The following is a 27,576-nucleotide window of genomic DNA, read 5'->3' on the forward strand; positions in this document are numbered from 1 at the left end:
ATCACCCTCTGCTACTATGTTATCTGCTCAGAAACTAGGCATTGAAATGGGACAATAGAGGAGCCATAAGAAAAAGTGAAACCCAAACAAGTTCCAGTGGTTAAACTGTTTTAAAAGTTAAGAAATTATAAACCACATTCTACCTGGTCCTACATTAGAGAACTTTTCATTTTCTTAATTGAGTATCGTGTAATATCCATGAACAGTTATCAAAAATAGTCATTATTTTTTTGGAAACTATGCATTGCTTTCTATAGTATCTGTTCTGTATTTTTCTGTAAGAATTTAATTTTTAGTAATTGTAAAATCTTACTCCAGTTATTTATCTGACTTTTCAGTGTCAAATATGCTATTTAAAATTCATCATTTAATTTTCAGTTTGTTTTCGAGATTGTATAGATAGGCTTTAGTGTGAATAGTGTGCTAACATTTATGTACTGATTTTTATCATAAATTATTTTTTAGGGAGAAGATGTTGATCTTCATTTATTTCTACCAGATTGCCACCCTAGTAAATATTCATTATTTATGTTGGTAAAGAATTGTCACCCAAATAAAATGGTTCCTGAAACTGGTATTCCTGCTGAGTGTCAGAGTGGCCAGAAAACCGTTAAACCAAAATGGCGCAACATTACTCAGGAAAAGTAAGGGTATAACGTAGTGATCTGAGAATTTTGTGCTTATAGGTAGAGAAATTCATTTCAAATAATAAGCTTTATCTGCAACTAGTGTTTTTATACAACTAAAGATTAAGTGTCTGAACAGATTTTTGTTGTTGTTTATATTTGGAAGGGCTGGTTGGGTTGAATGCTGGACTGTCCCAAGTGTCATGCTTACCATTGATTATACCTGGCATCCAATTTATCCACAAAAAGCAGATGAACAGCTTAAACAGTCATGTAAGTATTTTGAATATCATTCAAGTTTTGAACAGCTGCTATTTTAATGATACTTATTGAAGATACAAAAGATAATAATTGACAAGTATGTATTCTCAAATACCTATGAACTTGTATCCTTTAAATATTTTGAAATAATTTTAAATAATTTTTATTAAGCTTTCATTCTGAATTAAGCAGTTTTCTTATTTATATTGTCTCATTTAATTCCTATTAGCACTCTGTAATAGGTAATATAAGTATGCTTATTTTAGAGTTAAAGAGATATATTTTCTCCAAGGTTTACCAAAGTAAAAGCAGCAAAGCTGGACTACAATATATAATGTGTTAGATGGTGTATTTATGGCACCTTATTGAATGAAATGTTACTTTTTAATGCACTTCCACAACTATCATGTAATTTATAGATTATCAAAGATAATTTGCTGCTTACCTGAGTGCAGAAAAAGAATTCAAGAGTTAGGTGATTTTATCTTTGTATTTTCCAATGTTATATTCCAAACTATATTTCAACTATAACTATGTTATAGTTATTCATACTTAACTGTATTTAGTAACGTCATACATATTTAAATGGCTGTTATGTGAAAGCAACTTTTAATTTAATGTGTAGATGTGGTTGTTGCCTATTGTAACCTGAATTTCTACTCGAGGAGTTTACAGTGTTACATGCAATAGGAACTTTTCATTGTTTCTTTTCCTGAATTCTCATATATGCGTTTCTCTTTATATGTCAGTGAAATTCTTTGCTTTCTTCTTTATTGCTCTTTCAGGTTTGTTATTGTCAAATATTACAGATACTATATTATTATTATTTAATTTTATATAGGCATAGTGAAATTTCATATAACTTCCTTGAACTTCTTAAAAGTCATTTTTTTTTCTTGCATACCAATCTTTTCACCTCTATCAATTTATTCCAGTGTCAGAAATGGAAGAAACAATGCTATCTGTATTAAGGCCAGCCCAGAAAACATCAGAGAGAGTTGTTTCTTCTCCATCTACCTCACCACGACCTCCTGTTGATCCCTCAGAACTTCCACCTGATAAGCTTCATGTAGAGATGGAATTGTCCCCAGATTCACAAATAACACTCTATGGACCTCTGTTAAATGCCTTTTTGTGTATAAAGGTATTATTTTAAGAAAAACATATATTTTTAAAAATATGTAAGCAGGGATAATAGAAATTATGGCCATAAGAAGTAGCGAGTTGGATGATTTAAATAGTTGTTGAGGTATTATGTATGTAACTGGACTCCACTCACACCATGAACAGATATTGTTATTGAAAACTTTTTTTCATGTTTTCCCTTCCCTTAACTCCTCCTAGCCTTCTCCCCTCCCTCCAAATCCAACTTTATATTTTTCTTTTTCTAAAAACAAATAATCAAACAAATGAGCAAAACTTGTAACAACAACAAAAAAGCAAAAATATATGAAACACAGCTGAATACTCTTTCTGTTGTGTAAATTTATCACATTTAAAAAATTCACTCAACATTTTATGAATATAGAGGCACTTCCAATTTTTAGCTATTATTAATAGAGCAACAGTGACCATGAATGAACACGTATCTCTGTAGTCGATTGTTGTGCCCTTTAGGAATATGCCCAAGAGTAGTATAGTTGGATTGTGAGGTAGATCTTTTTCTTACTCCATGCTGATTTCCTCAGTGCCTCTACAAGTTTCACTTCAACTGGTAATGGATGAGTGTCCTTATCTCACAGCCTCACCAACCTAAGCTGTCATTTGTTTAATTGATCTTGGTCATTCTGTATGGGGGAAGATGAAATCTCAAATAGTTTTAATGACGTTAAAAGTGTTTCTCAGTCATTTATGTTTCATCCTTTGAGAACTTTCTGTTATGTACCCTATTTTTAAATTAGGATTTACAGCTTTACTGTTGTTGTTTTTTTTTTTTTTTTTTCCTTAAATCTAAATACTAAGCCTCAGTGGGATGAGGTGTAAAGACCTTATTCCATTCTGTAACCTGCTGCTTTGTCTGAGTGATTGTGACCTTTGCATAGATAAGCTGTTCAGTTTTATTTGGTCCCATTTTGTAATTCGTCTTAGTGCCTGTACTATCAGTGCTATCAGTGTCCTGCTCAGAAAGTCTTTTCCTGTGTTAGTGAGTTCATTCCTATACCCCAGTGTCTTTTCTGTTAGATTCCAGGTATATGGCCTTATGTTGAGGTCTTTAATTTATTTGTGGTTGAGCTTTGTGCAAGGTGATAGATACAGATATATGTGCGTTCTTTTACATGTAGACGTCCACTTAGTAATAGTTGCCTGATGGATATATGATAAAGGAATAAACTGAGGCGGACAGATCCACAGACAGATTCTAATACATTATAACTAATATAACAGATGTACCACTTCATATTTGAGCATAATTAGCTAAGACTTCTTTTAAGCTATATTTTACAAATGGAAACTAATTTATCTCTGAGTAACACAAATTAATAAGTTTTAAGTGTATGTGCACCATGTTTTGAAATGAAGAATAAATCCAGGGCTTCTTCCTTTTGGCATAACTTTTTCACTGATGTTGTTTAACTGCATAGTAGCATAGCACTTCTAGGTTAATGCCTGTGGCTTGATTATTCACATATTCCAGGGACTGTTTCTGGAAAAATATTTTAGGACTCAGTTTTCTAGAGATATTTTTACTCTTTATATTCAGGTCACATTTTAAAAATGCCTTCTCCAAGTCATCATCAAGTCTTACTAATTTATTAATTATTTATAAAAATAACCTGTCAGATTTGATTGTGTAACTTAACAGTCTAGCTTATCATTAAAGCAGCTTTCTAATATCAGTTATATGAACTCTATGAAACTGCTTTTTCTCAGCAGTTTGGAACCTTGTTTTGCTACCTGCTCCCTGTTTAATTTTCTGTTAGATGTAAACTGTATTTGATTAAAGAAAGATTCTCTTCAGTAGCAGTAGAGTTCCTGTGGCAGAATGTTGTTGTGGGTCCAATTTTATAGTGCCTTTTTCCTCCTTTGTCAGTTTTACAACTGTAGAAGTTTGATTATTGAATACTTGGTCAAATGGAAATTTCTTATATGACTTTTCCCGAGAAGACATGATATAAGAAGATAAGATACAGAGGGCACCAACAGACCAAAGAAAAGATTAAATTGAGCTCTGGCTTGGTGAACCGGTGGGCTTACTGGGGTTACTTAATAGAAGCTTGGGGAACTAGCCTCTAGCATTTTCAATTATGAAAGGCTGCACCAGTAAAGATTCACGCCCTTAGTCACCCTTCCCTGTCCTCTATCCTGTAGCACCCTGCAGAGCTACATGCATCTGGAGCAGGATCTTAGGTGAGGGTCTCGTAACAACCGCTACCCTTCCACCATCGAATGTTAGTAGCCTTATTACCATTACCACAGGCATAGCTATGAGCTGAATCGTGCCTATTTGGTTCTGTAGGTCATCCCAGCACTGTTTCATGAGTGCTTCTCTTTGTCATGCCTAAGAAAGTAGCTGCACAGTCCACAGTTTCCTTTGACACATTACATCTAGTCAGGAAGCAAAGATATGAATGTTGGTATTCTTGGATGCCCGTAGGGTGCTGTCACCCACATTCAGGATCTTTTGTGCCAAGTTACACTTCCTGGAAATTGCCTCATAGATGACCCAAAGGTGTATATTTCCATGTTATTTATAAATCTCATCAAGGTGAAATAAGGGTTCACCATCACAGGTAGCTTCCAAAATTACATCGTAAGGAGCTACTAAGGAACACCAGTGAGGCTATGATGGAAACTTCTGATGCTAGATCTGATTTCAGCTGATAAGATAAAATCATAGGTGACAAAAATTAAAAACAACAAAACCATGAAGGACGTTTATAATCTTGGCTGTGAAATGGTTAAAAAATTGCAGGTTTGCACATGGGAAGTGAGTAAGGCAGTATACTTAGCCCTCAAGCATAGTGTGCTGCTATTTTAACATTGTTATTTGAAATATTTCTATAAGCTTCATAGCAAATGATAGTTGTCCTGGCATTCTTGACTCTCAGCTGGTGAGAGGTTTCAGCCAGTCTTCAGGATGATGGGCTTCTTTTCCTTTCCTTGTCCCTATAGTTTTTCGTTATGTGCTACCTCAGCAATACTATTTACATATGACTAAAATAAACAAAAACACAGAAAATTGGCATATTGCGTAAATTCATATTTTATAACTTCTACTTTGAAATTTGTCCTGTTGATACTTTATATTTTGATATAATATATGTGGTATCAAAAGTTCTTGTTGCACTGAAAAGTGTTTTCAAATCTGAATTCATCTAATAACTAAACTAAATTTGTTTCTTAAAACAGTATATTTTATTTGCAAATGGAAGGAAATCAGAATAACAGTACTTTAAACACTTGTATATAAAATAAAAATCAATGAACCATGTAAAAAGAAATTTGATAATTGTTAGTAAATTATGATTTTATTTCATTAATAATACAAGCTGGATATTAGAGACTTTTGATATTTCTGAAAAAATTCCAACTGAAATGTATAATTATATATTTAGATAATTGTACTTAGCCAAATTAATTTTCAGTGATTGGGCCTGCTTTGCTCAAAACATTTCCCTGGCATTGTCTCATAACTCTGAGAAGCAGAGATCGAAAACCATTGAGCCCTTCATACCTTCAGAGATATCTTTGAGCACCAAATGTTTTGTAAATTGTCTAGGAGCTTTATTGTTTTGGATATTTTAGTGCATAATATTTACTTACTAAGAGAAATACACTTTCTCATATGCTGTAAGTAGACCTGATACTTTTAATTAAATATAGCAGTTTAGAGAGAAGCAGAGTGTATAAATGTGGGGCTGACAGGCGTGTCTCTTATTGATGAAACATTGTTTAAAATATTTACAGGAAAACTACTTTGGAGAAGATGACATGTATATGGATTTTGAAGAGGTCATTTCAAGCCCTGTTTTGTCACTGTCAACATCCTCTAGTTCTGGGTGGACTGCTGTTGCAATGGACAATGACAAAAAGGAAAATGAAAGTTCAGCTAAATCAGTTCATCCACTTTCCTTGCGTCCCTGGGATATTACTGTACTTGTTAATTTGTATAAAGTTCATGGGCGTCTTCCTGTGGTAAGTGTGTAATATCAAAATGATCTGGTATATATTGTGATATCTGTCTAGCACAGAAAGCTGTATATTTGTGTTTTGGTATACCCATGTAAGAAAAACTTAAATTCAAGAGCTTCTGAAGTTATCTCTCTAAATTTTTCTTCATTATATAACTTTGGTCATCAAGGACTTTACTTCTTTTAGTTGTTTTCATTTAAGCTCATTCCTTGTGCTGTGTAACTTTAGGAACATTTTGATATGATACAGTAACCTAGTGGCTGTTCTAGAACTTCCCATTTTCTTAGCTTTTATCATGAGGCCACAAACCAGTTTGGTGCATTCTTGCTGCATAGCACGCATCTTCTCTCCCTCCCCCCACAAAAAACTGTCCAGGCTTGACCTTGGAGGTTGAATTGTGTTGAAGGTTTGGATTTAGTTTGGTGTGCTTCATGTGAAGCTTGTTGAGCCTGTTGAGGCTGACCTGGCCTGGCATATTTTCGCAAGAAGCCAGGGCCTTCAGATCCCTCCAGGAAGAGGTGACCCTGGAACATTGTATTGTGGAGTCAGATCGACTCCACCATTGCACAGCGGAAGTCACCACGACTTTTTATGTTGTTAAAAAGGGGACACAATAATTAGTTTGGTCAGTATGCACTGGTATTCCCTTTGAAGAATCAAAATCTTAATCATGACAAATATTATTTCTGACTTTGTGTTTTGATGGTGATGTTTTGTTTAACTCTAGCATGGAACTACTGATGGTCCTGAGTGTCCAACAGCATTCTTGGAAAGACTGTGTTTTGAAATGAAAAAAGGATTCAGGGAGACCATGCTGCAGCTTGTCCTGTCACCCCTGAATGTGTTTGTCAGTGATAATTATCAGGTAATGTTTAAGTGACATATGACAAAGAATAAAGACATTTATAATTAATACTCACAGGATCAAAACAGTATTAGCTTCCATATATGGTTCTTTTTAAATTTAGATTTTTAATTTCACTGTAGCGATGTTTTATAAGTATGTAGACATACGATAGTTTTTGTAGAGTTAATCTTTTTTTTCCTTTGTATTAGTTGTTATTTATGTGATCCTAATTACGTTTTACTTTTTTTGCTTTTAGAAATGGAATGAAATAGTTCATGACTTTCTGATGTTTATAGACAGGAAATGATTTCTATTAACCAGTACCATAAAACACACATGATCAATGATTTAATTCTTATTCACCAAATATACTTACACAATATCTTGAAAATTTCTTCACCATACCTTTTCAGACTCTTTTGGAAGAGAACTAGTGACACTAACCAAATGAGGATTTATTTTAATCCTGGATAGATTGTCCCTATATTTATTTTTTAAATGTCAAATAGCTTTTATTGGTACTTCTTACTATATCAGTATGCTCTGTCAAAATGTAAATGGAATCTAATGTAAGGCAAAAAATGCATATAAGTAAAAATAAAAAGGCACATCTCCAATCCATGCATAGATGATCCCTTGCAATGAATTATGAGTAACTTATCACTTTATTTAAAAAAGAATAGCAATTTTCACATTTTGTTTGAACCACAGCTGATGATATTTTTATTTGTAGGCTTTTTATTTTTTTGAACTAGTGTCTCGCTAATAAATTTTCAGGTTTGCTCTGAACTTGTAATCTGCCTCTCAGCTTGATTCTCTCAGCTGGGATTCTAGGCATGAGCCAACAACCATGGCTAATGGTTGTTTTAATGATTTTCTTTCTTTCTTTCTTTTAAAATGTATTTTATTTTATTTATTTTTCTTTTTTATTACTATCATTTATCACAATTTATTCAATTTATATTCAGGCTGTGGCCCCTTTCCTCATCTTCTCTCAGTCCCACCCTCCCTCCCTCCCTCTTCTTTCCCTGTGCCTCTCTCCTACTCCACTAATAGGGGAGGTCTTCGTCTCCTTTTTTTAATGTTTTTTTTTAACTATTAATTATAGTTTATTCACTTCATATTCCAGCTGTAGCCCCTTTTCTCATTCCCTCCCAATCCCACCTTCCCTCCTTCACCTCCTCTCATGCCCCTCTCTAAGTCCACTGATAGGGCAGGTCCTCCTCCCCTTCCATCTGACCCTAGCCTATTAGGTTTCTTCAGGACTGGCTGCATTGTCTTCCTCTGTTGCCTGATAGGGCTGCACCCTCCTCAGGAGGAGGTGTTCAAAAAGCTAGCCACTGAGTCTCATGTCAGAGACAGTCCCAATTCCCCTTACTAGGGAGCCCATTTAGACACTGAGGAGCCATGGACAACATCTGAGCCGGGGTTCTAGTTTATCTCCATGCATGGTCCTTGTGGGAAAGACCCCTGGGCCCAGATTTCTTGGTTCTGTTGCTCTCCATGGGGAACTCCTGTCTCCTTCCCCTCAATCTTACCCTAGCCTATCAGGTCTTATCAGCACTGATTGCATTGTCCTCCTTGAAGGCACTTAGTGCTGTGAACTTTCCTCTTAGCACTGCTTTCACTGTGTCCCATAAGTTTGGGTAAGTTGTGCCTTCATTTTTATTGAATTTTAAGAAGTCTTTAATTCTTTTTTTTTATTTCTTCTAGATCCAGCTGTCATTGAGTAGAAAGTTGTTTAGTTTCCATGCATGTGTAGGCTTTTTGTTATTTCTGTTGTTCTTGAGGTCTAGTTTTAGGCAATGGCAGCCTGATAGGATGCAGGGGACTATTTAAGTCTTCTTGTATCTGTTGAGGTTTGCTTTGTTGCTGACAATGTGTCAATTTTGGAGATGATTCTTTGGGGTGTTGAGAAGGTATACTCTTTTGAGTTTGCGTGAAAAGTTCTATAGATATTTATTAGGTCCATTTGAGTTAGGACATTTGTAAGTGTCATTATTTCCCCTTTTAGCTCCTGTCTCAATGATCTGTCCCTTGGTGAGAGTTGAATGTTGAAATCTCCCACGGTTAAGATGATGGGATCGATGTGTGATTTAAGTTTTAATAATGTTTCATTTTTGAATGCAGGGGCTCTTGTATTTGGAGGATAGATGTTCAGGATTGTAATGTCCTCTTGGTGGATTTTTTCTTTGATGAGAATGAAGTTTCCCTCCTCATCTTGTCGGATTAATTTTGGCTGAACATCTATTTTATTAGATATTAAGATAGCTACTACAGCTTTTTTTCTGGGTCCATTTGCTTAAAAATCGTTTTTCCAGCCCTTTACTTTCTTTGAGAGATGTATTGATTTCTACAATTGTATCTTCAGCTCCTGGGATTCTGTCTTCCATCTCTTGCATTCTGCTGGTAATGCTTACCTTCATGGTTCCTGATCTCTTCTCTAAATACTCCAGCTCCATGGTTTCCCTGTTTGTGTTTTCTTTAATTATTCTTATTCTGTTTTCATGTCTTGTTCATTTCCTTCATCTGTTTGAATGTGGATTCCTGTCTTTTCATGATGGCCTCTATTTTTTTATTCATTTCCCTTTTATTTACCTCTATTTGTGTGGCTATCTTTGCCTGTATTTCTTTGAGAGTTTTTTTTTTTGTTTCCTCTTTATGTGCTTCTAATAACTTGATAAGCATAGATTTAATATCATTTTCCTGTGTTTATGATGAATTAAAATATCCATTGATTTTTGGGGTTGCTGGTGAAGCCATGATGTTCTGATTTTTGTTGGATGTGTTTTCACACCGGCCTCTAGCCCTCTTCACACCGGCCTCTAGCCCTCTGACAGTCAGTAGCCTTTGCTGTTTATTCCTGGAGCCTGTACTGCAGACTGGGTCCATCTCTCTCCTGAGTATGGAGTATTCTACAGGAAGATGAAAGCGGCTCACCGCTTTGAGAGTGGGTGTTGGTGTTGCAGATGCAGCTAAGGGAGGAAAGGTTCCAGACGCAAATGTGCAAATGCGGGAGTGTGTGTGGAAATGTGCCTGCCTGGAAGGGTGAAGTGTCAGGGAGGAGCGCAGGCGCAGGTTGCGGTGCAGGCACTGTTCACAGGTGCAGTGTGCCTGCAGGTTCCCGGAATGGCTCAGTGGCTCACAGGCTTGGCTCTGTATTGTGCTCCAAGAGCTCGGATCTGTCTTGGCTATACATCTTGCCTCCAGGAATTGTTTGGCTGGACTCCACTGGGAGACCCACAGAACAGGGGCTTCAGTGTTGCGAATATCCAGAGATCCCTGTGTTGCTTACAGCAAGGGTGTGTGTGGGAGGGATCCGATGTCTGGCTGCTAGTGGAGAAGTACGCTGATCTGGGGCTCTTCTCTCGTGGAAACACTCACTGGCAGGCTTGTGGGAAAGCTCAGAGGGCCCTCGGGCATTCATTAGCAGGCCTTTGTTGGAAGTGCAGAGAGCCAGCCAACTCCCTTGCAGGCATAGGAGGTAAGCTCAGAGCTTGTCCCCTCTCGCCTGGAAGCTTCAAAGTCAGTGCTCTGGCTTCAGCTGCCCATTCACTCACCAGTTTGGAGTTTCGGATCCTCTGCCCTTCAGAAACAGTGTGCACTGGTTGCCGCCATCTTGGAGTACTCATCAGTTTTTTGGGTTTGTTTTTAATTTTAATTGTTTTATTTTTAAAAATATTATTGAAATTAGATTCTTCTTTCATACAATACATTGCAACCACAGTTTTCCCTCCCTCAGTCCTCTCCGTCCCCCTCACCTAGAGGTGGGTCCTCCAAGAGACAGTAGCCAAATAGGATGTTACAAGATAGAGCAAGACTGGGCAAAATTCATCCTATAGAAGCTGGACAGGGAAACCCAAAAGGAAGAAGAGAATTTCCAAGAGCAGGCAAAGGAATCAGAAACGCTTGCTCCTATAGTTAGGAGTCCCATACAAACACCAACCTAACAGCCATTATACAGACACACACATACACATACACACACACACACACACACACACACACACACACACACACACACGACCTGGTACAGCCCCTGTGCTTGCCAGTTCAATCTCTGGGAGTGCCTGGGAGCCCTTAGTTGATTTGGTGTCCTCCATCCACTCTGATTCCTACAATCTTTCCTCTGCCTCTTCCAAGGAAGGATTCCTTATCTCTAAGGGGAGAGACCCAAAAGAGATTTTCAATTTAGAATTTCTGTCTGCACAATGTCTGGCTGTGAGTCTCTGTACCTGCTCCCATCTGCTTCTGGAGGAAGCCTGTCTGATGACGACTGGACCAGAATATCATTAGTAATCATTTCATTGATTTTTTTTCCACCAGTTGTACTTGGTTATACCCTAGGTCTCTGAGCTATACAGTGTATAGTATCTGGGTCCTAGCAATCAAGGCAGTGTAGGACCCGAGTTCTTCCTCATGGCATAGGCCTCAAGTTAAACCAAACATTGGTTGGCCTCTCCCCCAAGTTCTGTGCCACCATTACTCCAGCACTCTTACAGGCAGGACAGATTGTAGATAGAGGGTTTTGTAGTTGAGTTGATGTCCAAGTTTCTATTTCCATAGGATATAGAGTCCCTTTTTGTGCCAAAGAAACCAGAACATAGAAGTGAAGCCTGCCCCAGCTCTACTTCTCTATATTCAGTAAACTGTGTGGATGCTTTCTTCATCAATGAAGCCCCTGCTGTCAGGTTTCAGAGAGTGACCTTCTGTCCTAGCATCAGCCTGTGTTTGTTTAGGGATCTCCATGGGACTGTGTTAGCCAACAATTGAACTGAATGTAATCCAGTCCCATCACTGGAAGCCTTGCCTGACTACAAATGATGGCCAGTTCAGACGCCATGTCCGTCAGTACTAGACAACCTCACTATTGTCACCCTCATAGATTCCAGGAAGTTTCCTTTGCACTCACTAGGTTTCCACTTATTTGTATTTTATTTATTGTATTTGTATATTTGATATAGCTGAGATCATAATTATTGAAAAATCAGTACTTAATAGCTGCTAGACAGTGTTTTTATTTTTGTCATAAAATGTGTTTTACTTTTTTAAAAATTTATTTATTTTATTAATTACAGTTTATTCACTTTGTATCCCCCCTTAAGGCCCTCCCTCCTCCCCTCCCAGTCCCATCCTCCCTCCTTCTCTTCATGCATGCCCCTCCCCAAGTCCACTGATAGGGGAGGTCCTCCTCTCCTTCCTTCTGATCTTAGTCTATCAGATCACATCACTTTTTTAAACTTTCAGTTTGAAATAATTACAGATCTTTAGGAGTAACACCTCCTTCTTTAGGGAGGGGCTCATCATATACCCCTCCACACAAATTCTTTTATAGTATAAGAATTTTACGTAATTAAGGTTCAGTTTCAGACAGTACATTGATATGTATAGTGTGTGTTCATAGTTCAGCATCATTTTATCACATGTAGATTCACAACACTAAAAGAGACATAACTGTCATCATAGAAACCTCATTTGCATAAAGCTTTAGCTTGTCATAGAATTTGAAATGAACTTTAACCCTCTTTTCTGTGATCAGTGGGTTGCTACAGTTGGTTTGTACTCTGGGTTATGTGTTTGTGGAAAGGAAAGGAAAGGAAAGGAAAGGAAAGGAAAGGAAAGGAAAGGAAAGGAAAGGAAAGGAAAGGAAAGGAAAGGAAAGGGGAAAGGAAAAAGGAAACGAAAGCCATCTTGGTTTTATTTGTTTTGCCTTGAGGATATTAATAAAGGGAAATTTTTTTATGAGTGAATTCTAAGAATCTTAGATAAATTTCTAGTTTTTTCATTCACAAAAGGCTTTATTAGATTTAAATTTTTTTTAGCTCATTATGAAGTATTACATTAACCCATATTACTGAGATATATACGAGTTTATAGGGAGATGAAATTTTAAAATATAATTGAGAATTAGAAGAATAATTCATGGGAAGGAGATGCGAAGGCATTTATAAAATTCCTGTTGGTGTTTTGTTTTCTAGATTATTTGAATTTCATATTTCTTTCCAAAGACAAGGGTGCTGTTTTCATACTCCTGGAATTTGCTTACATTGCTCACATTACCCTGCTTACATTCTATTAGAGTAGGAAAGCTTTTGTTCATTTGTCTAGACGCTTTATTGTGCTTTTGTGATAGGAAGCTTCACAATGTGACCCCTCCCAAAGGTCACTGAGTAGCCATTCTGCCTGCCATTATTACTCTTGGTAGCATTACTCTTAACTCCATGCTTTAAAGTAAAGGATCTGAAGTGAAGTATTGGTTGCTGTGTAGAACAGACTTTTTAACTTCATTGTCATTTCTGATCTGTGTTGCCTAAAGCTGTTCTAATAAAGTACACAGACTGGGTTGTCTAAAATAACAAACATTTGTCCTCTGACAGTTCTGGTGCACACAGAGAGTAAGATGTTCATAGTGCTGTTATCACTGCAGCCTGGGCAAAGACACTTCCTGGCTCTTCTTAGTTGCTGGGAATTTTCAGTAGTCCTTCACATTTCTGAGTTTGCAGATGCACTGCTCAGATTACTGCCTCAGATTTCAGTGACATCTTTCCTGTGTACTTTTAGTCCTAATTTTCTCTTCCTATATGACCACTGATCATATTAGGGTCCATTCTAATTTAGCACAACCTCATCCTAAGGTGATTATACCCGTAAAAGTTGTGTTTTCAAAATGTCATATTCATAGGTTTCAGGGCTGTGACCTTTTTTTGTTTTGTTTTGTTTTGTTTTAGGAGTTAGGATTCAACTTGATACAGTATGATGCAAAGCATAACATTCAAAATATAGTACTTATTTTGATCAGTCAGATAAGTTGAAAATTCTGAAGTTTTTTTCCAAAACCACGTTTATTGATTATTTTCTGGATTTGTTCTGATAAAACAAATTAAGACATAGAGAATAGGTAAAGTTTTATATAAAAAGTTATACAGTTACTATAAAATTAAAATTGTAGCAGAAGAGCTTCTAGAGTTATTAAAGCTATAAATTTGAAATATCCTTTAGAAAAAAAAACTCTTACAGATTTAGTCCTTATCTTTAAAAAATGTTTTTAAAAGTACATTTTCATAAATATATTGCTAGGCAGGGACACTAACTTCATGACATAGGACCTATATACATATACCAAAAGAAAGACTATAGTAATAATAGCTTACTAAATATCTGTGAACTATCTTAATGTATATTGATTATTATATTGAAGGCCATAACAAAAGAAATCTGCCTAGCTAGTTAGTAACTTCCACTTTTATGTTACATTGTTAGGTAAAGTGAGATTCTTGGTGAGCAAAACAGCAATAATCCTTACACAAATGATTTCACTGAAGAAAAAAAATAGGGAGAAAATTGAAATGAAAATAAGTAATTTCAACTATAAAAGGTACTAAGAGGAGATCTATGTAGTGCTTTGGTAGCATGTAATAGGGTCTGGAGGAAAGAATATAAAAACTGCATGGTACTGGCATTGAAACAGACAGGTGAATCACTGGAATCAAATAGAAGACCCAGAAATAAACCTATACACCTACAGATACTTGTTTTTTGACAAAGAAGCCAAAACTATACAATGGAAAAAACAAAACAAAACAATATCTTAAACAAATGCTGCTGGTCTAACTGGATGTCTACATGTAGAAAAATGCAAATAGATCCATATTTATCACCCTGCACAAAAACTAAAGTCCAAGTGGATCAAAGACCTCAACATAAAACCAGACACACTAAATTTGTTAGAAGAAAAAGTGGGGAAGAGCCTTGACCTCATTGGCACAGGAGACAACTTCCTGAACAGAACACCAACAGCACAGGCTCTAAGATCAACAAGCAATAAATGGGACCTCATGAAGCTGAAAAGCTTCTATAAAGCAAAAGACACTTTCTTTATCAGAACAAAATGACAGCCTACAGACTGGGAAAGGATCTTCACCAACCCTATATCTGACAGAGGACTAATATCCAGAATATATAAAGGACTCAAAAAGTTAAAAAGCAACAAAACAAGTAATCCTATTTAAAAAAATGGGGTACAAGAGAATTCTCTATAGAGGAATATCAAATGGCAGAGAAACATTTAAAGAAATGCTCAACATCCTTAGTCATCAGGGAAATGCAAAATAAAACAACCCTGAGATTTCACCTTACACCCATCAGAATGGCTAAGATCAAAAACTGAAGTGACAGTGCATGCTGGAAAGGATGTGGAGAAAGGGAACCCTCCTCCATTGCTGATGGAAATGTAAACTTGTTCAACCACGTTGGAAATCAATCTGGCGCTTTCCAGACAATTAGGAGTACCACATCCTCAAGATATATACCACTCCTAGGCATATATACAAAAGAAGCTCAAGTACACAATAAGGACATTTACTCAACCATGTTTGTAGCAGCTGTATTTGTAATAGCCAGGACCTGGAAACAACCCAGATGCCCCTCTACTGAGGAATGGATACAGAAATTGTCGTACATTTACACAATGGATTATTATTTAGCAATTCAAAACAAGGAAATAATGAAATCTTCAGGCAAATGGATGGATCTAGAAAAGATCATCCTGAGTGAGGAATCCCAGAAGCAGAAAGACATACACAATGTATATTCACTTATAAGTGAATTTTAGACTTATAATATAGGATAAACATACTAAAATCTGTACACCTAAAGAAGCTAAGCAAGAAGGAGAACCCTGTTTAAGATGATCAATCCTCACTCAGAAAGAAAAACAGGAAACAAGACAGGAGCCTACCGCAGAGGGCCCCTGAAAGACTACCTGGCGGTGTATCAAAACAGATGCTGAGACTCATAGCCAGACTTTGGGCAGAGTGCAGGAAATCCTATGAAGGAAGGGGAAGATAGTAAGACCTGGAGAGGACAGGAGCTCTACAAGGAGAACAACAGAACCAAAAATGTGGGCCCAGGGGTCTTTTCTGAGACTGATACTCCAACCAAGAACTGTTCGTGTATATAACCTAGAACCCCTGCACAGATGTAGCCCATGGCAGCCCAGTATTCAAGTGGGTTCCCTAGTAATGGGAACAGGGACTGCCTCTGACATGAACTCAGTGGCTGGCTCTTTGATCACCTCCCCCTGTGGGGTGAGCAGCCTTGCAGGCCACAGAGGAGAACAATGCAGCCAGTTCTGATGAGTCCTGATAGGCTAGATTCAGATGGAATGGGAGGAGGACCACTTCTATCATTGGACTTGGAGAGGAGGGAGGGAGGTTGGGATTGGGAGGGGATGTGGGAATGGGCTATAGCTGGGATACAAAATTAATAAACTGTTATTAATGTAAAATTAAAATTAAAAAATAAGAATATCATATTTACATTTTTAAAAGGTCTATTTTGTTGGTAGAGTGGGAACAAAAAGATTAAAAGTGCGTGTCAGGAGACTGCAAGGTTCTTCTAGGAGCTAACAATAAATGAACACTGATAATAGAGAAGATGGAAAAATATTCACGTGTTTAAGGACATTTCTCAACTGTATGCATGTGTTTGTGTGTGCATGTATGTATGTGCATGCATGTGTACATGTATGCTAGTATGTGTTAGTAGCTATCAAACACAGTGCTTTATGTATGCTAACAAACATTCTATCTTTGGGCTAGGATACCTCTCCATGCCTGTGTATATTCTTAAAAATGTTTTGTGAAATATATCAAGGACCACTTTGTTTTTACTATCCTAGTATATATGGCTTATAAATGATTCCAAATGTCTTAATTTCTCTAAAATACATTCCTTTTGGTAGTAAGTCAATGAGATAAAACTATACTTTTATTCATAAAAAGTTCTCAAAATCTGTGAATCTTGGTTCGCCTTTCTTTCCCCCATCTTTCTCATTTTGTAGTCTTTTCTCAGTTTTCTTCTTTGTTTTAGTATTTTAATAGCATGATTACTAGCCTCCCACAAGATTGGCCTCTTACATTCCCTGTCAGAATTCTAACTTTTGTTCAGTCATGTTACCAGCAGTTACCAGTCTGAGATCTGCATCCTTTCAGTATTCAGTATCTTTTCTTGTGGGCCTCATATGTTGTACCACATCAGCTTAACACACAAAGCCCAGGGTCAATTCTGACATTGTGCTTTCCATACAGCTCAATTTTATTGTTACTATCCATGGAGGATAAAGCAACTAGAAATCACAGTATGTTTCCTTGGACTTCTTACCACCTTATTTTTGTTTTCAGCAGCGACCACCTGTGGATGAAGCACTCAGGGAAGGTCACATCAATTTGTCAGGCCTTCAGCTGAGAGCACATGCCATGTTCTCAGCTGAAGGTCTTCCCTTAGGAAGTGACTCTTTAGAATATGCATGGCTCATTGATGTGCAGGCTGGAAGCCTTACAGCTAAAGTCACAGCGCCACAGGTAGGTTCACACAGTGCTGTCTCCTACCATCTTCTTTGTTTCTTTACTCTCCTTAAGAGTCACTGTATAGTAGCCTGATGTTCATTGCATTCCAGTTATGCCATTCTAATGGCAGCCATTCTTGACACTCAGAATTTAGTAACAGACAAGTCATTGTCAAGTTTTACTTTTCTGGGCTATATAATACATGAATTTTAGATTTTCTTTTGGCAGTGGGAAAGATGCTCCAATATTGGAAGTCCAACTAACTTAGCTTTAATAAATACTACTTATGGAACAGTTCTCATCATCTTGTGTTTTTCTCTATCTTATGTGTTATATGGTACTATGTTATTTTGATCCATAGGTAATTTTATGTTTTTTTGTTAAAATAAAATTTATATACTCTAATTGCTGAAATTATGTATTTGGAGTGACATTATGTATATTTGTCTCAATATGATATTGTTAACAACTCCAGTGCATTATACAATCTTAGTATCTGAGTTATTCTTTCACTTAACCTGTTATATAGACAGAAATGCTTTACTCTTCAAAGTATATAGTTTTTTTAAATTGTAACTCAGTATTATCAGATAATTAGAATTTTCAAAATTAAGTCTTATTTTTTAGAGGATTTTAGGTGCCTTTTTATACAGTTATTTATACAGTAGATCTAGTTACCTTTAGAAGAGTAAAGGTATAACCTTTGATTTAAAACTTTAGAAGTTGCCGAAGTGGAATTTTTACTTCAAATTAGTTTTCTTTTAACAATGTATTTTGATACTCACAAATAGAAAACAACAAGCTTATAAATGATATCATGTTATAAAATCATTGGATAGCTAATATTTATTAAGTAGCAGTTACATAATTTTGAGATCTTTCAGGTCATGTTAGACTTCATAAGCTTTTGAATACTGAACACTTGTTTAGAATGCTAATAGTATTGTCACCCTGTTATTATCTGTAGCTGGCATGTCTCTTGGAATGGGGGCAGACATTTGTTTTCCATGTGGTATGTCGGGAGTATGAACTGGAAAGACCAAAGTCAGTAATAATATGCCAACATGGAATTGATCGTCGGTTCTGTGAATCCAAGGTATGTTAACAGGTGCACTGACAATACTATAAGCATTCATTCCTTTTTAAAAATTAAAGAGTAAGGTTTAGCTTTAAATCAAATGTATATAGCCATGAAGTTAATAGCGCACTATTTTCATTTAATGATTTTGTAAATTCTTAGTTATTTAGTTGTATCTAAAATGAGGCCACTATGAAAAACAATTCACAGATATTGATATTATAAGTTTTATATTAATTTGCATTTTTACTATTAAAATTTCTCTCATTCACTGTTCTACTGTCTATATTTGTAGTTTAGCAGTACATATATAAATTTAGAACTTGAAAAAATAAGACCAAGTAAGTGACTTATGTAACTTGATTCATACACCACTCTGAAACTTACTTTCAGTATTGGCATTTGTCAGATTTATGACTTCACAGATTGTATTTTCTTCTCAGAAAACTGAGTTGCTTCCAGTTAGGGTTCTTTTAGCACCCCCAAAAAGTGTCATAGAATTTAGATGGGAGTCTCAACAAACTTTACAGCGACAGTGAAATACATAGTGCTATTGTTACTGCATGCCTGTGAGTTAGAGAGGGCCATTTGCTCGCAGTTCTGGAAGCATGCATACTTCAGAAAACTGAGAAATCATGGCAGGTAGATGTTAACAGTTGGATCCTTCTTTTCCTAACAGTGCCTCCCTTTATGTTTTTGCCCTGCAAATTGAATTTGTTTGTTATCTCACTAAAATTTTATGTTAAAAATAAAGTAATTTTCCCCTTCAAAAAAAAAACAAAAAAAAAAACCCAAACAAACCAGCAGAATGTTTTGTTCTACGTTATTAAAGGTTTTATTAGTCAGGTTTATTGACGCATACTTTACATGAGGTATATTCACTCTTTAAGTTGTACATTATAAGTTTTAACATGTGTGTGTAACATATAACAAGCTGTATACATGTGCGTAGCTGTTAGCACCAGTGCAGTTACAAAACATTTTGTATCATGGAAAATTTACTTGTTTTTTCATTTCAGTCAGCCCTTGTCCTATACAACTACTGATCTGCCTCTTTTGTCACTTCATATTGTTTTACTTAGCTCCATTGAATACACTTTATTATTGTTGTGTATGTGCGTGTATTTGATGTGTGTGCGTGGGTGCTCATGTGCCTCAGTTCTTGTCAAGTGGTAAGAGGACAACTTGATGGATTCAGTGCTCTCTTTCCACTTTATGTGAGTTCTGGAGATTGAATTTATGTCAGGAAGCTTGCATTGGCAAGTGCTGTTATGTGCTGAGCCATGTTGCAAGCCTCTACTTCTAATTTTTCGTAAAGGAAATCCATCAGTATGGGCATGGACTTTCCTGAAAAGTAACTGTTTTTTCTTATGCCTGTGCCGCTAATGTACTGCATATGCTCTTTGGCCAGGCATTTACTCAAGGCTTCCATTTCCCCAGTAAGTTTATTGAAGTGGGATTACGTTTGTTTTCTTCCAACCTAAACATTATCAGATCTGCTTTAGAATCAAAGTGAAATAAAGTCTGTATGTATTATCTTAAATATGGAAATATTTATAGTTGGCTTCCTCTTGCATGATATGAAAACATGCATATGTGACAACTGTGTACCTGTGCATGTGATTTTCATAGGAAATCTTATCTTAGAAGTCATATTTGTAAATGTGATATATTACAGCGTTATATTAAGCTTGAATGTGTTTACTTCATCAGTTTACTCTGACCTACTTTGAGTCTCAGTAATAAGTAACATATTATATATACATAATAATATATATTATAATATGTGCCTATTATAGATTGTAAGTATATATTATTATATACTATGCTATGAAGTATATACATTATAAAACATATAAAACATGTATAAACATAACATGTATAAAACAGATATAAAACATATATAAAACATAACATGTATAAAACATAACATACATATACTATAGTCAGAAAGAGATTGAGAGATTCCCACTTTTGAAATTGGTACATGATTACATAAGGCTAGGTTTCTGGCGGGTTGTTTTGATATCTGATTATTTCAGTTATCATTATAAAACAATGAAATTCAATTGAGAAAAACATATTATGCAACAAGAGTTTTACTTGGATAGTGAATGAATAGCCGCACTGCCCTTTTCTGTTGTAGCTGAGTTGTATCCCTGGGCCTTGTCCAGCCTCAGATGATTTAAAGTACACCATGACTCGTCTAGCAGTAGATGCGGCAGATGTTTACATTGCGGAGCATGGCTGTGCTACAAACATAAAGGTAATCACCCTCTCCTTCTTAGCCAGGCTCCTTCCTTTCCTTTTCACTAAATAAGTTCTTTTTTTTTTTTTTTTGAATTTTATTTTTTCTTATCAGTTACATTTTATTAACTCTGTATCCCAGCCGTGTCCCGATCCCTCATTCCCTCCCAGTCCCTCCCTCCCTCCCTCCTCTCCACCGTGCCCCTTGCCAAGTCCACTGATAGGGGGGACCTCCTCCCCATTCATCTGATCCTGTTTTATCAGGTTTCTTCAGGACTGGCTGCAAAGCCCTCCTCTGTGGCCTAACAGGACTGCTCCTCCCTTTGTTGGGGTGGGGAGGTCAAAGAGCCAGTCATTGAGTTCCTGTTAGAAATAGTCCTTGTTCCCCTCACTATGGGAAACCAAATGGTTACTGAGCTACCACAGGCTACATCTGAGCAGAGGTTCTAGGTTACATTCATACATGGTCCTTGGTTGCATGTCAGTCTCAGAAAAGACCCTGTGCCCAGATATATTTAGTCCTTGTGGAGCTCCTATCCTTTCCCCATCAGACTAACTCCCCTTCTTTCTTATGATTCCCTGTACTCTGCCAAAGGTTTGGTCACGAGTCTTTGTATCTGCTTTGAAAACACTGCTAGTTAGAGTCTTTCAGATGCGCTCAGTAGACTCCTGTCATACGTTCAATGCACATCCCATCTGTCTTTCTAAACGAGGATTGATCATCTTACCCCATGTCCGCTCTCTTGATTATCTTTTTTAGGTGTACAGATTTCATTATGTTTATCATATCTTATAGGTCTATATAAGTGAGTATATACCGTGTTTGTCTTTCTCCTTCTGGGATATTTCACTCAGAATGATCTTTTCTAGATCCCACCATTTGCCTGCAAATTTCATGATTTCCTCCTTTTTGATTGCTGAGTAGTATTCCATTGTGTAAAAATACCACAATTTCTGTACCCATTCCTCCGTTGATGGACATCTGGGTTGTTTCCAGGTTCTGGCTATTACAAATAAAGCAGCTATAAACATGGTTGAGCAAATATCCCTTTTTGTATACTTGAGCAAACTTTGGATATATACCTAGCAGTGGTATAGCTGGGTCTTGAGGAAGCACTATTCCTAATTGTCTTAGAAAGCGCCAGATAGATTTCCAGAGTGGTTGTACCAGTTTACATTCCCACCAGCAGTGGAGGAGGGTTCCCCTTTCTCCACAACCTCTCCAGCATGTGTTGTCCCTTGAGTTTTTCATCTTCTGATGGGTGTAAGGTGAAATCTCAGGGTGGTTTTGATTTGCATTTCCCTGATGGCTAATGAGGATGAGCATTTCTTTAAGTATTTCTCTGCCATTCAATATTCCTCTGTCGAGAATTCTCTGTTTAGCTCTGTTCCCCATTTTTTAATTGGATTACTTGGTTTGCTGCTTTTCAGCTTCTTTAGTTCTTTGTATATACTTGATATTAGTCCTCTGTCAGATAAAGGGTTAGTGAAGATTCTTTCCCAATCTGTAGGCAGTCGTTTTGTTTTGATGACAGTGTCCTTTGCTTTACAGAAGCTTTTCAGTTTCATGAGGTCCCATTTATTGATTGTTGCTCTTAGAGCCTGTGCTGTTGGTGTTCTGTTCAGGAAGTTGTCTCCTGTGCCAATGAGTTCTAGGCTGTTCCCCACTTTTTCTTCTAACAGATTTAGAGTATCTGGTTTTATGTTGAGGTCTTTGATCCACTTGGACTTTAGTTTTGTGCAGGGTGATAAATATAGATCTATTTTCATTTTTCTGCATGTGGACATCCAGTTGGACCAGCACCATTTGTTGAAGATGCTGTCTTTTTTCCATTGAATGGTTTTGGCTTCTTTGTCAAAAATCGAGTATTCATAGGTGTGTGGGTTCACTAAATAAGTTCTTATAGCTTGAAACATTTGTATTGTGTGATCTCATAGACTATTCCTACTTTTTAACCGTTTTCTTGAAATACTGTTTCTGTTAGTACTTCCCCGCTTTCCCACTGTGAATTACTGTAACATTAATTCATAGCAGGATATGAAATAGGTTGCATTTATGTCCATGGTATAGCATTTAAAAAATATGTTATTTTGAATCAATTAAAAAGCTGAATACACTGGCACACATCTATACTCCTAGTACTCCAGTGGTGAGGTGGGAGGCAGGGACATGAGGACTGCCCAGAAGCTTGCAAGCCAGTTAGAATTGCAGAGTAGCAGCAGGAATAAGGGCAATCCTGCCTCAGCAATGTAGAAGGAGAAAACCAGCTTCTGAGAGTTGTCCTTTGACTTCCACGTGTACTCCATGACACATGCTAGCAGTCTGTCTTTTCTCCTCTCTCACTAAATGATTATAACAAGTTTTTGTTCTGAATGTTAGAGTAGAACTTCCTTGGACCCTCCAGTGATATATGTGTAATGATATAGAGGCTTATTAATATTTTAAAGCTTAGGCCTTAGCTTGGCAGCCTCCCAATTATTTTATTGCCACTCATCTGGGTTGCTCTGCTCTGGTCTGTCCCGTTTCCTCAATGTCCACCAGCAAATCTCCCACCTTTGATTTCTTCTTCCAGAGTTCCTTTCTTTGCCCAGAAGATCCACCTTCTACTTCCTGCCCAGATATTGGTCAGCCGCTTTTTACTAAAGCCAATCAGATATAATTGTAGATTGCCTTAGGCAGGTGAGGAAGGAACAAATATTTATAAAATGTGAGACTGGTGATGGACCATAGAAATAACAACACCAAATTCCTATTTGGCTCTCTGTAGGTACAGAATTAACGTTTGAATATACAGAGACACACCTTCACATAGGTTACCCCACAGAATCTCTGTTGGTTTTACCTGTTTACATTTTCTCCTTGGCTTCTGAAAGCATTTGCTTACCGTCTCTGATTTATGTATTTTTATTATTTAAATCAATCCTTGCTATGCTCCTGTGGTTTCACTGCTTAATGCTTTCAATATTCTACCTTCTCTTGTTTCTTTGTAGTCAGGCTTCTTTACTTACACCTGTCTTTAGAACTCACCTGTTTTGCTGTGTCGGCGGCATATAAATGTCATGTGTATGGAGGTCGGAACAACTAGTACAAGTTGCTTTCTCCTTTCATCATTGGTTTCTGGGGATCCAGCTCCAGAACTAACAGCTTTTGTCTCTTTACCACTTTGCCAATCTCAACAGCCCTGCTTTAAACAGATTTTTTTTCTACATTCACTTATTTCTTTATTTAGTATGTGTGTTGGGGTGCATACACTCACTCAGTGCCTCAGTGTGTGTGTTGAGAGGACAACTTGTAGGAGTTGGTTCTTTTCATCTACCATTTGGTTGTGGGGATCCAGCTTAGGTGGTCAAATTGGTGGCGAACTTCCTTTACCCACTGAGCTGTCACACTGACCCTGCCTTCCTATGTTTTGTTGTATGTCTACTTTTTGTCTATTATTGAATTGTATCCTTAATTCCTTCCTTTCTTTTCCTTTGCTGAATTTTTCCCTTTTATTTTCTTATCCTTTCTTTTTGTTTCCTCCACCTATCTTTTAGTTTATTTCAGGTAGTAGCCAGTTCTGTAGTTTCTGCTATTGTACTTAAAAATTCTGAAATTACAGCTTTGTTTCTTTTTCTAATTCAACTGTAGATGGGTGCAATTCGAGTTGCAAACTGTAATCTTCACAATCAGTCAGTTGGGGAAGGAATAAGTGCTGCAATTCAGGACTTTCAAGTGAGACAGTATATTGAACAATTAAATAACTGCAGGATTGGACTTCAGCCAGCAGTCCTACGGAGAGCCTACTGGCTGGAAGCTGGGTCAGCCACCTTAGGTCTCATTACAGTTGATATTGCATTAGCTGCTGACCATCATTCTAAACATGAGGCACAAAGACATTTCTTGGAAACTCACGATGCCAGAACCAAAAGGTGAGTGAAAATCTCGTAAGAGTGGTGGTATCAGCTTCCATTGAAAATTGTTGGATAATTTTAGAGGAAACTACAATTTGGGTGGATTGAACATTTTAAATAAAGACTTAGTATGACTGTGCTCTAGTACCTTGTTTAATGTACAGAGACCTAGTACTTAGAAGTAAATGCATCAGTTGAGGTTCTGTAGTGATGGTGTGGTTTTGGAAATAACATTATTATTTTGTTATGGTTTCTAAGTCCATACTATGTATTTTAACAATGATAACAACAACTCAAATTATGGCTTCCATATAACATTTTATGAGACACTGTTCTTTCTCTCAGCTCTGTGCTTCTAGTTCATTGCTGCTGGTAACTATTATATCATTCTGTACTGTAGAAAACTCTTTGGGCAGAGCTTCAGAACTTCAGGGATAAGCAAGAGTACCTATATCTGGTTTCGTTAGCCTCTAAGGAATGACTACACCTTTAAAACAGTTGTACAGCTGTGTTTCTGTTTTGAAAGATGATATTAAATGGTTGATTGTTTTAACTTTGATTTTTTATGTTTATTAACAATTGAGTTATAATTGATTATCTACCGTTTAAAAATTTTTTCTTAATGAACTTTCTTGTATGTTGTTTTGTTTGTTTTATTTTGGGTTCTGTCTAGGTTGTGGTTTTTGTGGCCAGATGATACTTTAAAGAATAAGAGGTGCAGAAACAAGTGTGGCTGTCTTGGTGGCTGCAGATTCTTTGGTGGCACAGTAACTGGCTTAGATTTCTTCAAACTTGAAGAGCTGACACCTTCCAGTAGCTCTGCATTTTCAAGCACAAGTGCAGAGTCTGATATGTATTATGGCCAGTCTTTGCTACAGCCTGGAGAATGGATCATTACTAAAGAAATCCCCAAAACTGTAGATGGTAATAAAAATGTGTTGTATGTCTGGAGCTAACCTCCTACCTCTGTCCCTGTGCCATTCTGGGAGAAGTCCTGTTACTTGATTCAATGTAATTTTTGTTGTTTGTTTTGAGTAATGTTACAGAAAGGGGTTAAATAATCTATATTCATTTTACAAGTAACTTAAAATAATTTAAAATGAATGTAGTCTTTGTTTTTCTTTTTTCTGGAGGGGGGTGACATAGAATCAAAGTAGATGTACTATTCAGACTTCTTGCTGTTGACAGCAGACAGCTTTCCTTGTAAAGCTTAGCCTAAGCGTGTCCTCATATACCAATTCCCTGTAGCTCAGTTTACTTAAATAGAATAACTTATTAATGCCGCATGTTACCAACTGATTTTCCAAGATATTTTTCTTGTCAATGAAAATGAACATGTGAAGAAGAGAGATCTGACCTCTGAGCATATTCAGGATGATGTTATAGACACATTGGTTTGGCATGAGCAGTGCAACTGGGACTTTTTCAGTGTGTTAGATTTAGATTTAATTGTTGCCTTTTCTCCAGAGACTTCAGAAATGAAACTTTGAGTTCTTAGTTACACATTTCTGCAATTAACTTTAATGTTTATTGCTTAAAGTTGCCACATTACTGAAATATAAAGATAAGTCTTCATATTTCACCAATATTTAGCATTTTTCCTTGGGTTACTAAAAAAACGCTAACTTAGGTTTTTTTTTTTGTTTTTTTTTTTTTTGGTAGATTTTTAAAGTAAAAGGTAGTAGTTTTAAGAGTTTTTATCAGGGCTGGAGAGATGGCTCAGAGGTTAAGAGCACTGGCTGCTCTTCCAAAGGTCCTGAGTTTTTTTTTTTTTTGGTAGATTTTTGGTAGTAAAAGGTAGAGTTTTAAGAGCAACCATATGGTGGCTCACAACCATCTAAAAAATGAGATCTGGTGCCCTCTTCTGGTTGAACAGGTGAACATGCAGACAGAACACTGTATACATAACAAATAAATCTTTAAAAAAGAGTTTTTATCAGACTGATTTCCTATACATAGAAGCTTTTGAAGGAGACAGTGAGGCTGCAGTGCTTAATCCTTGTATACTGATAATGCAAAAATATGTACATGTTATTTAGGGACATTTTATGTCAGGAATATTACTATTACATAAAACTTATAAGTAACTAAAATTTCTTGGTATTTAAAAAAAATAATACGGATATTAGCACATGACTGTCTTCTTGTAACCTTATAGTTGAATAATGTTTATTTTAAAGTGTTAACCCTGGCATTTTTCTCATTTCTTCCTCAAGGTATCATGTGAGGTGGATACTATCTATCCATCTATCTATCTGTCTGTCTTGTCTATCTATCTATTGTTTATTTATGTTTTTGAAACATGATCTTGCTGTGTAGCCACTTAGACTTCAAATTACAGTTCTTCTCTAGGCTTACAGACTTCTTTTGTGCCACTATGCCTGATTTATCTCTGCTTTACAAGGAGGAAACTGAGGGGTTTTTTTTGAGACTTACTTGAACTAAGTCATACAGCCAAATGGAATACGGGTGACTAAAGACACTCTGATGTTCTTTCTGCTGTCCTAGAGTTGGCACTAATAATGGGACTGCTTGAGTTTTTGACCAGCAGATTGAAACTTAACCACCACAAACACAAGGAGGAATGTGTCTGAGGAGTTTATGCGTGATCCAGAGTGGGGAGAGCAATTTCCAACATGTGAACAGAAGGAGGGCATGGCTAATTATAATCTTCACAGTGTTTAATTTCCTTGGGGATTCATGAGAGCAGGTTATAGATACTAAATTACCTAGGATTTGTCTGTAAGGGAGATTGCAATTAGCACCTACAGTATGTGAATTTCTGGCTGTTGAGTCTTCCTGGAGCCAAGGGTAGATGTGTAGTGTCAGGGTGGAATAAACAAGTTCATGCTGGTATATTTACAGATTCACTTAGTGCCTGTTGTGTGGAAGGGAGTCAAACCTGTTTTTCTTTTGACTTTCATTGTTCTGTTTTGCTTTGTTAAATCCATGAAACTTTGCCCTTCTTTAATTACACCTGCAACTGCACTCTTATTAGTGTGTGTTCTGCGTACCAGCCAGGGTTCTTTCTCCTACGCAGTTCAGGAATGGCTGGAGGAGAGGGGAAATTGAGAAAAAGTTATGCTATGGGGCCTTCAGGTAGCCAAGAGCTATCCTTTTATCTCCAAGTGCTCACCCCTTCAT

At 36.8% G+C, this 27,576-nt stretch overlaps 1 protein-coding gene across 7 annotated transcripts in view; it reads left to right on the top strand.

The window, feature by feature from the left end:
* The window catches only part of Bltp1 (bridge-like lipid transfer protein family member 1), a 210,274-nt gene that overhangs the window by 39,328 nt on the left and 143,370 nt on the right, over positions 1–27,576 (top strand). For 6 of the 7 annotated variants that reach the window (XM_055626230.1, XM_055626234.1, XM_055626233.1 and 3 more), the window contains exons 18-27: positions 466–644; positions 793–899; positions 1,823–2,031; positions 5,796–6,023; positions 6,748–6,885; positions 17,049–17,228; positions 18,181–18,309; positions 20,438–20,557; positions 24,170–24,450; positions 25,106–25,356. In XM_055626230.1, coding sequence (XP_055482205.1) covers positions 466–644; positions 793–899; positions 1,823–2,031; positions 5,796–6,023; positions 6,748–6,885; positions 17,049–17,228; positions 18,181–18,309; positions 20,438–20,557; positions 24,170–24,450; positions 25,106–25,356 — 1,822 coding nt within the window. The remainder of the gene's footprint in view (positions 1–465; positions 645–792; positions 900–1,822; positions 2,032–5,795; positions 6,024–6,747; positions 6,886–17,048; positions 17,229–18,180; positions 18,310–20,437; positions 20,558–24,169; positions 24,451–25,105; positions 25,357–27,576) is intronic. The other variant, XM_055626231.1, reaches the window with a different exon arrangement.

Source organism: Psammomys obesus, unplaced genomic scaffold, assembly GCF_907164565.1.
Source record: "Psammomys obesus unplaced genomic scaffold, mPsaObe1.curated_primary_1811, whole genome shotgun sequence".
Taxonomy (NCBI): domain Eukaryota; kingdom Metazoa; phylum Chordata; class Mammalia; order Rodentia; family Muridae; genus Psammomys; species Psammomys obesus.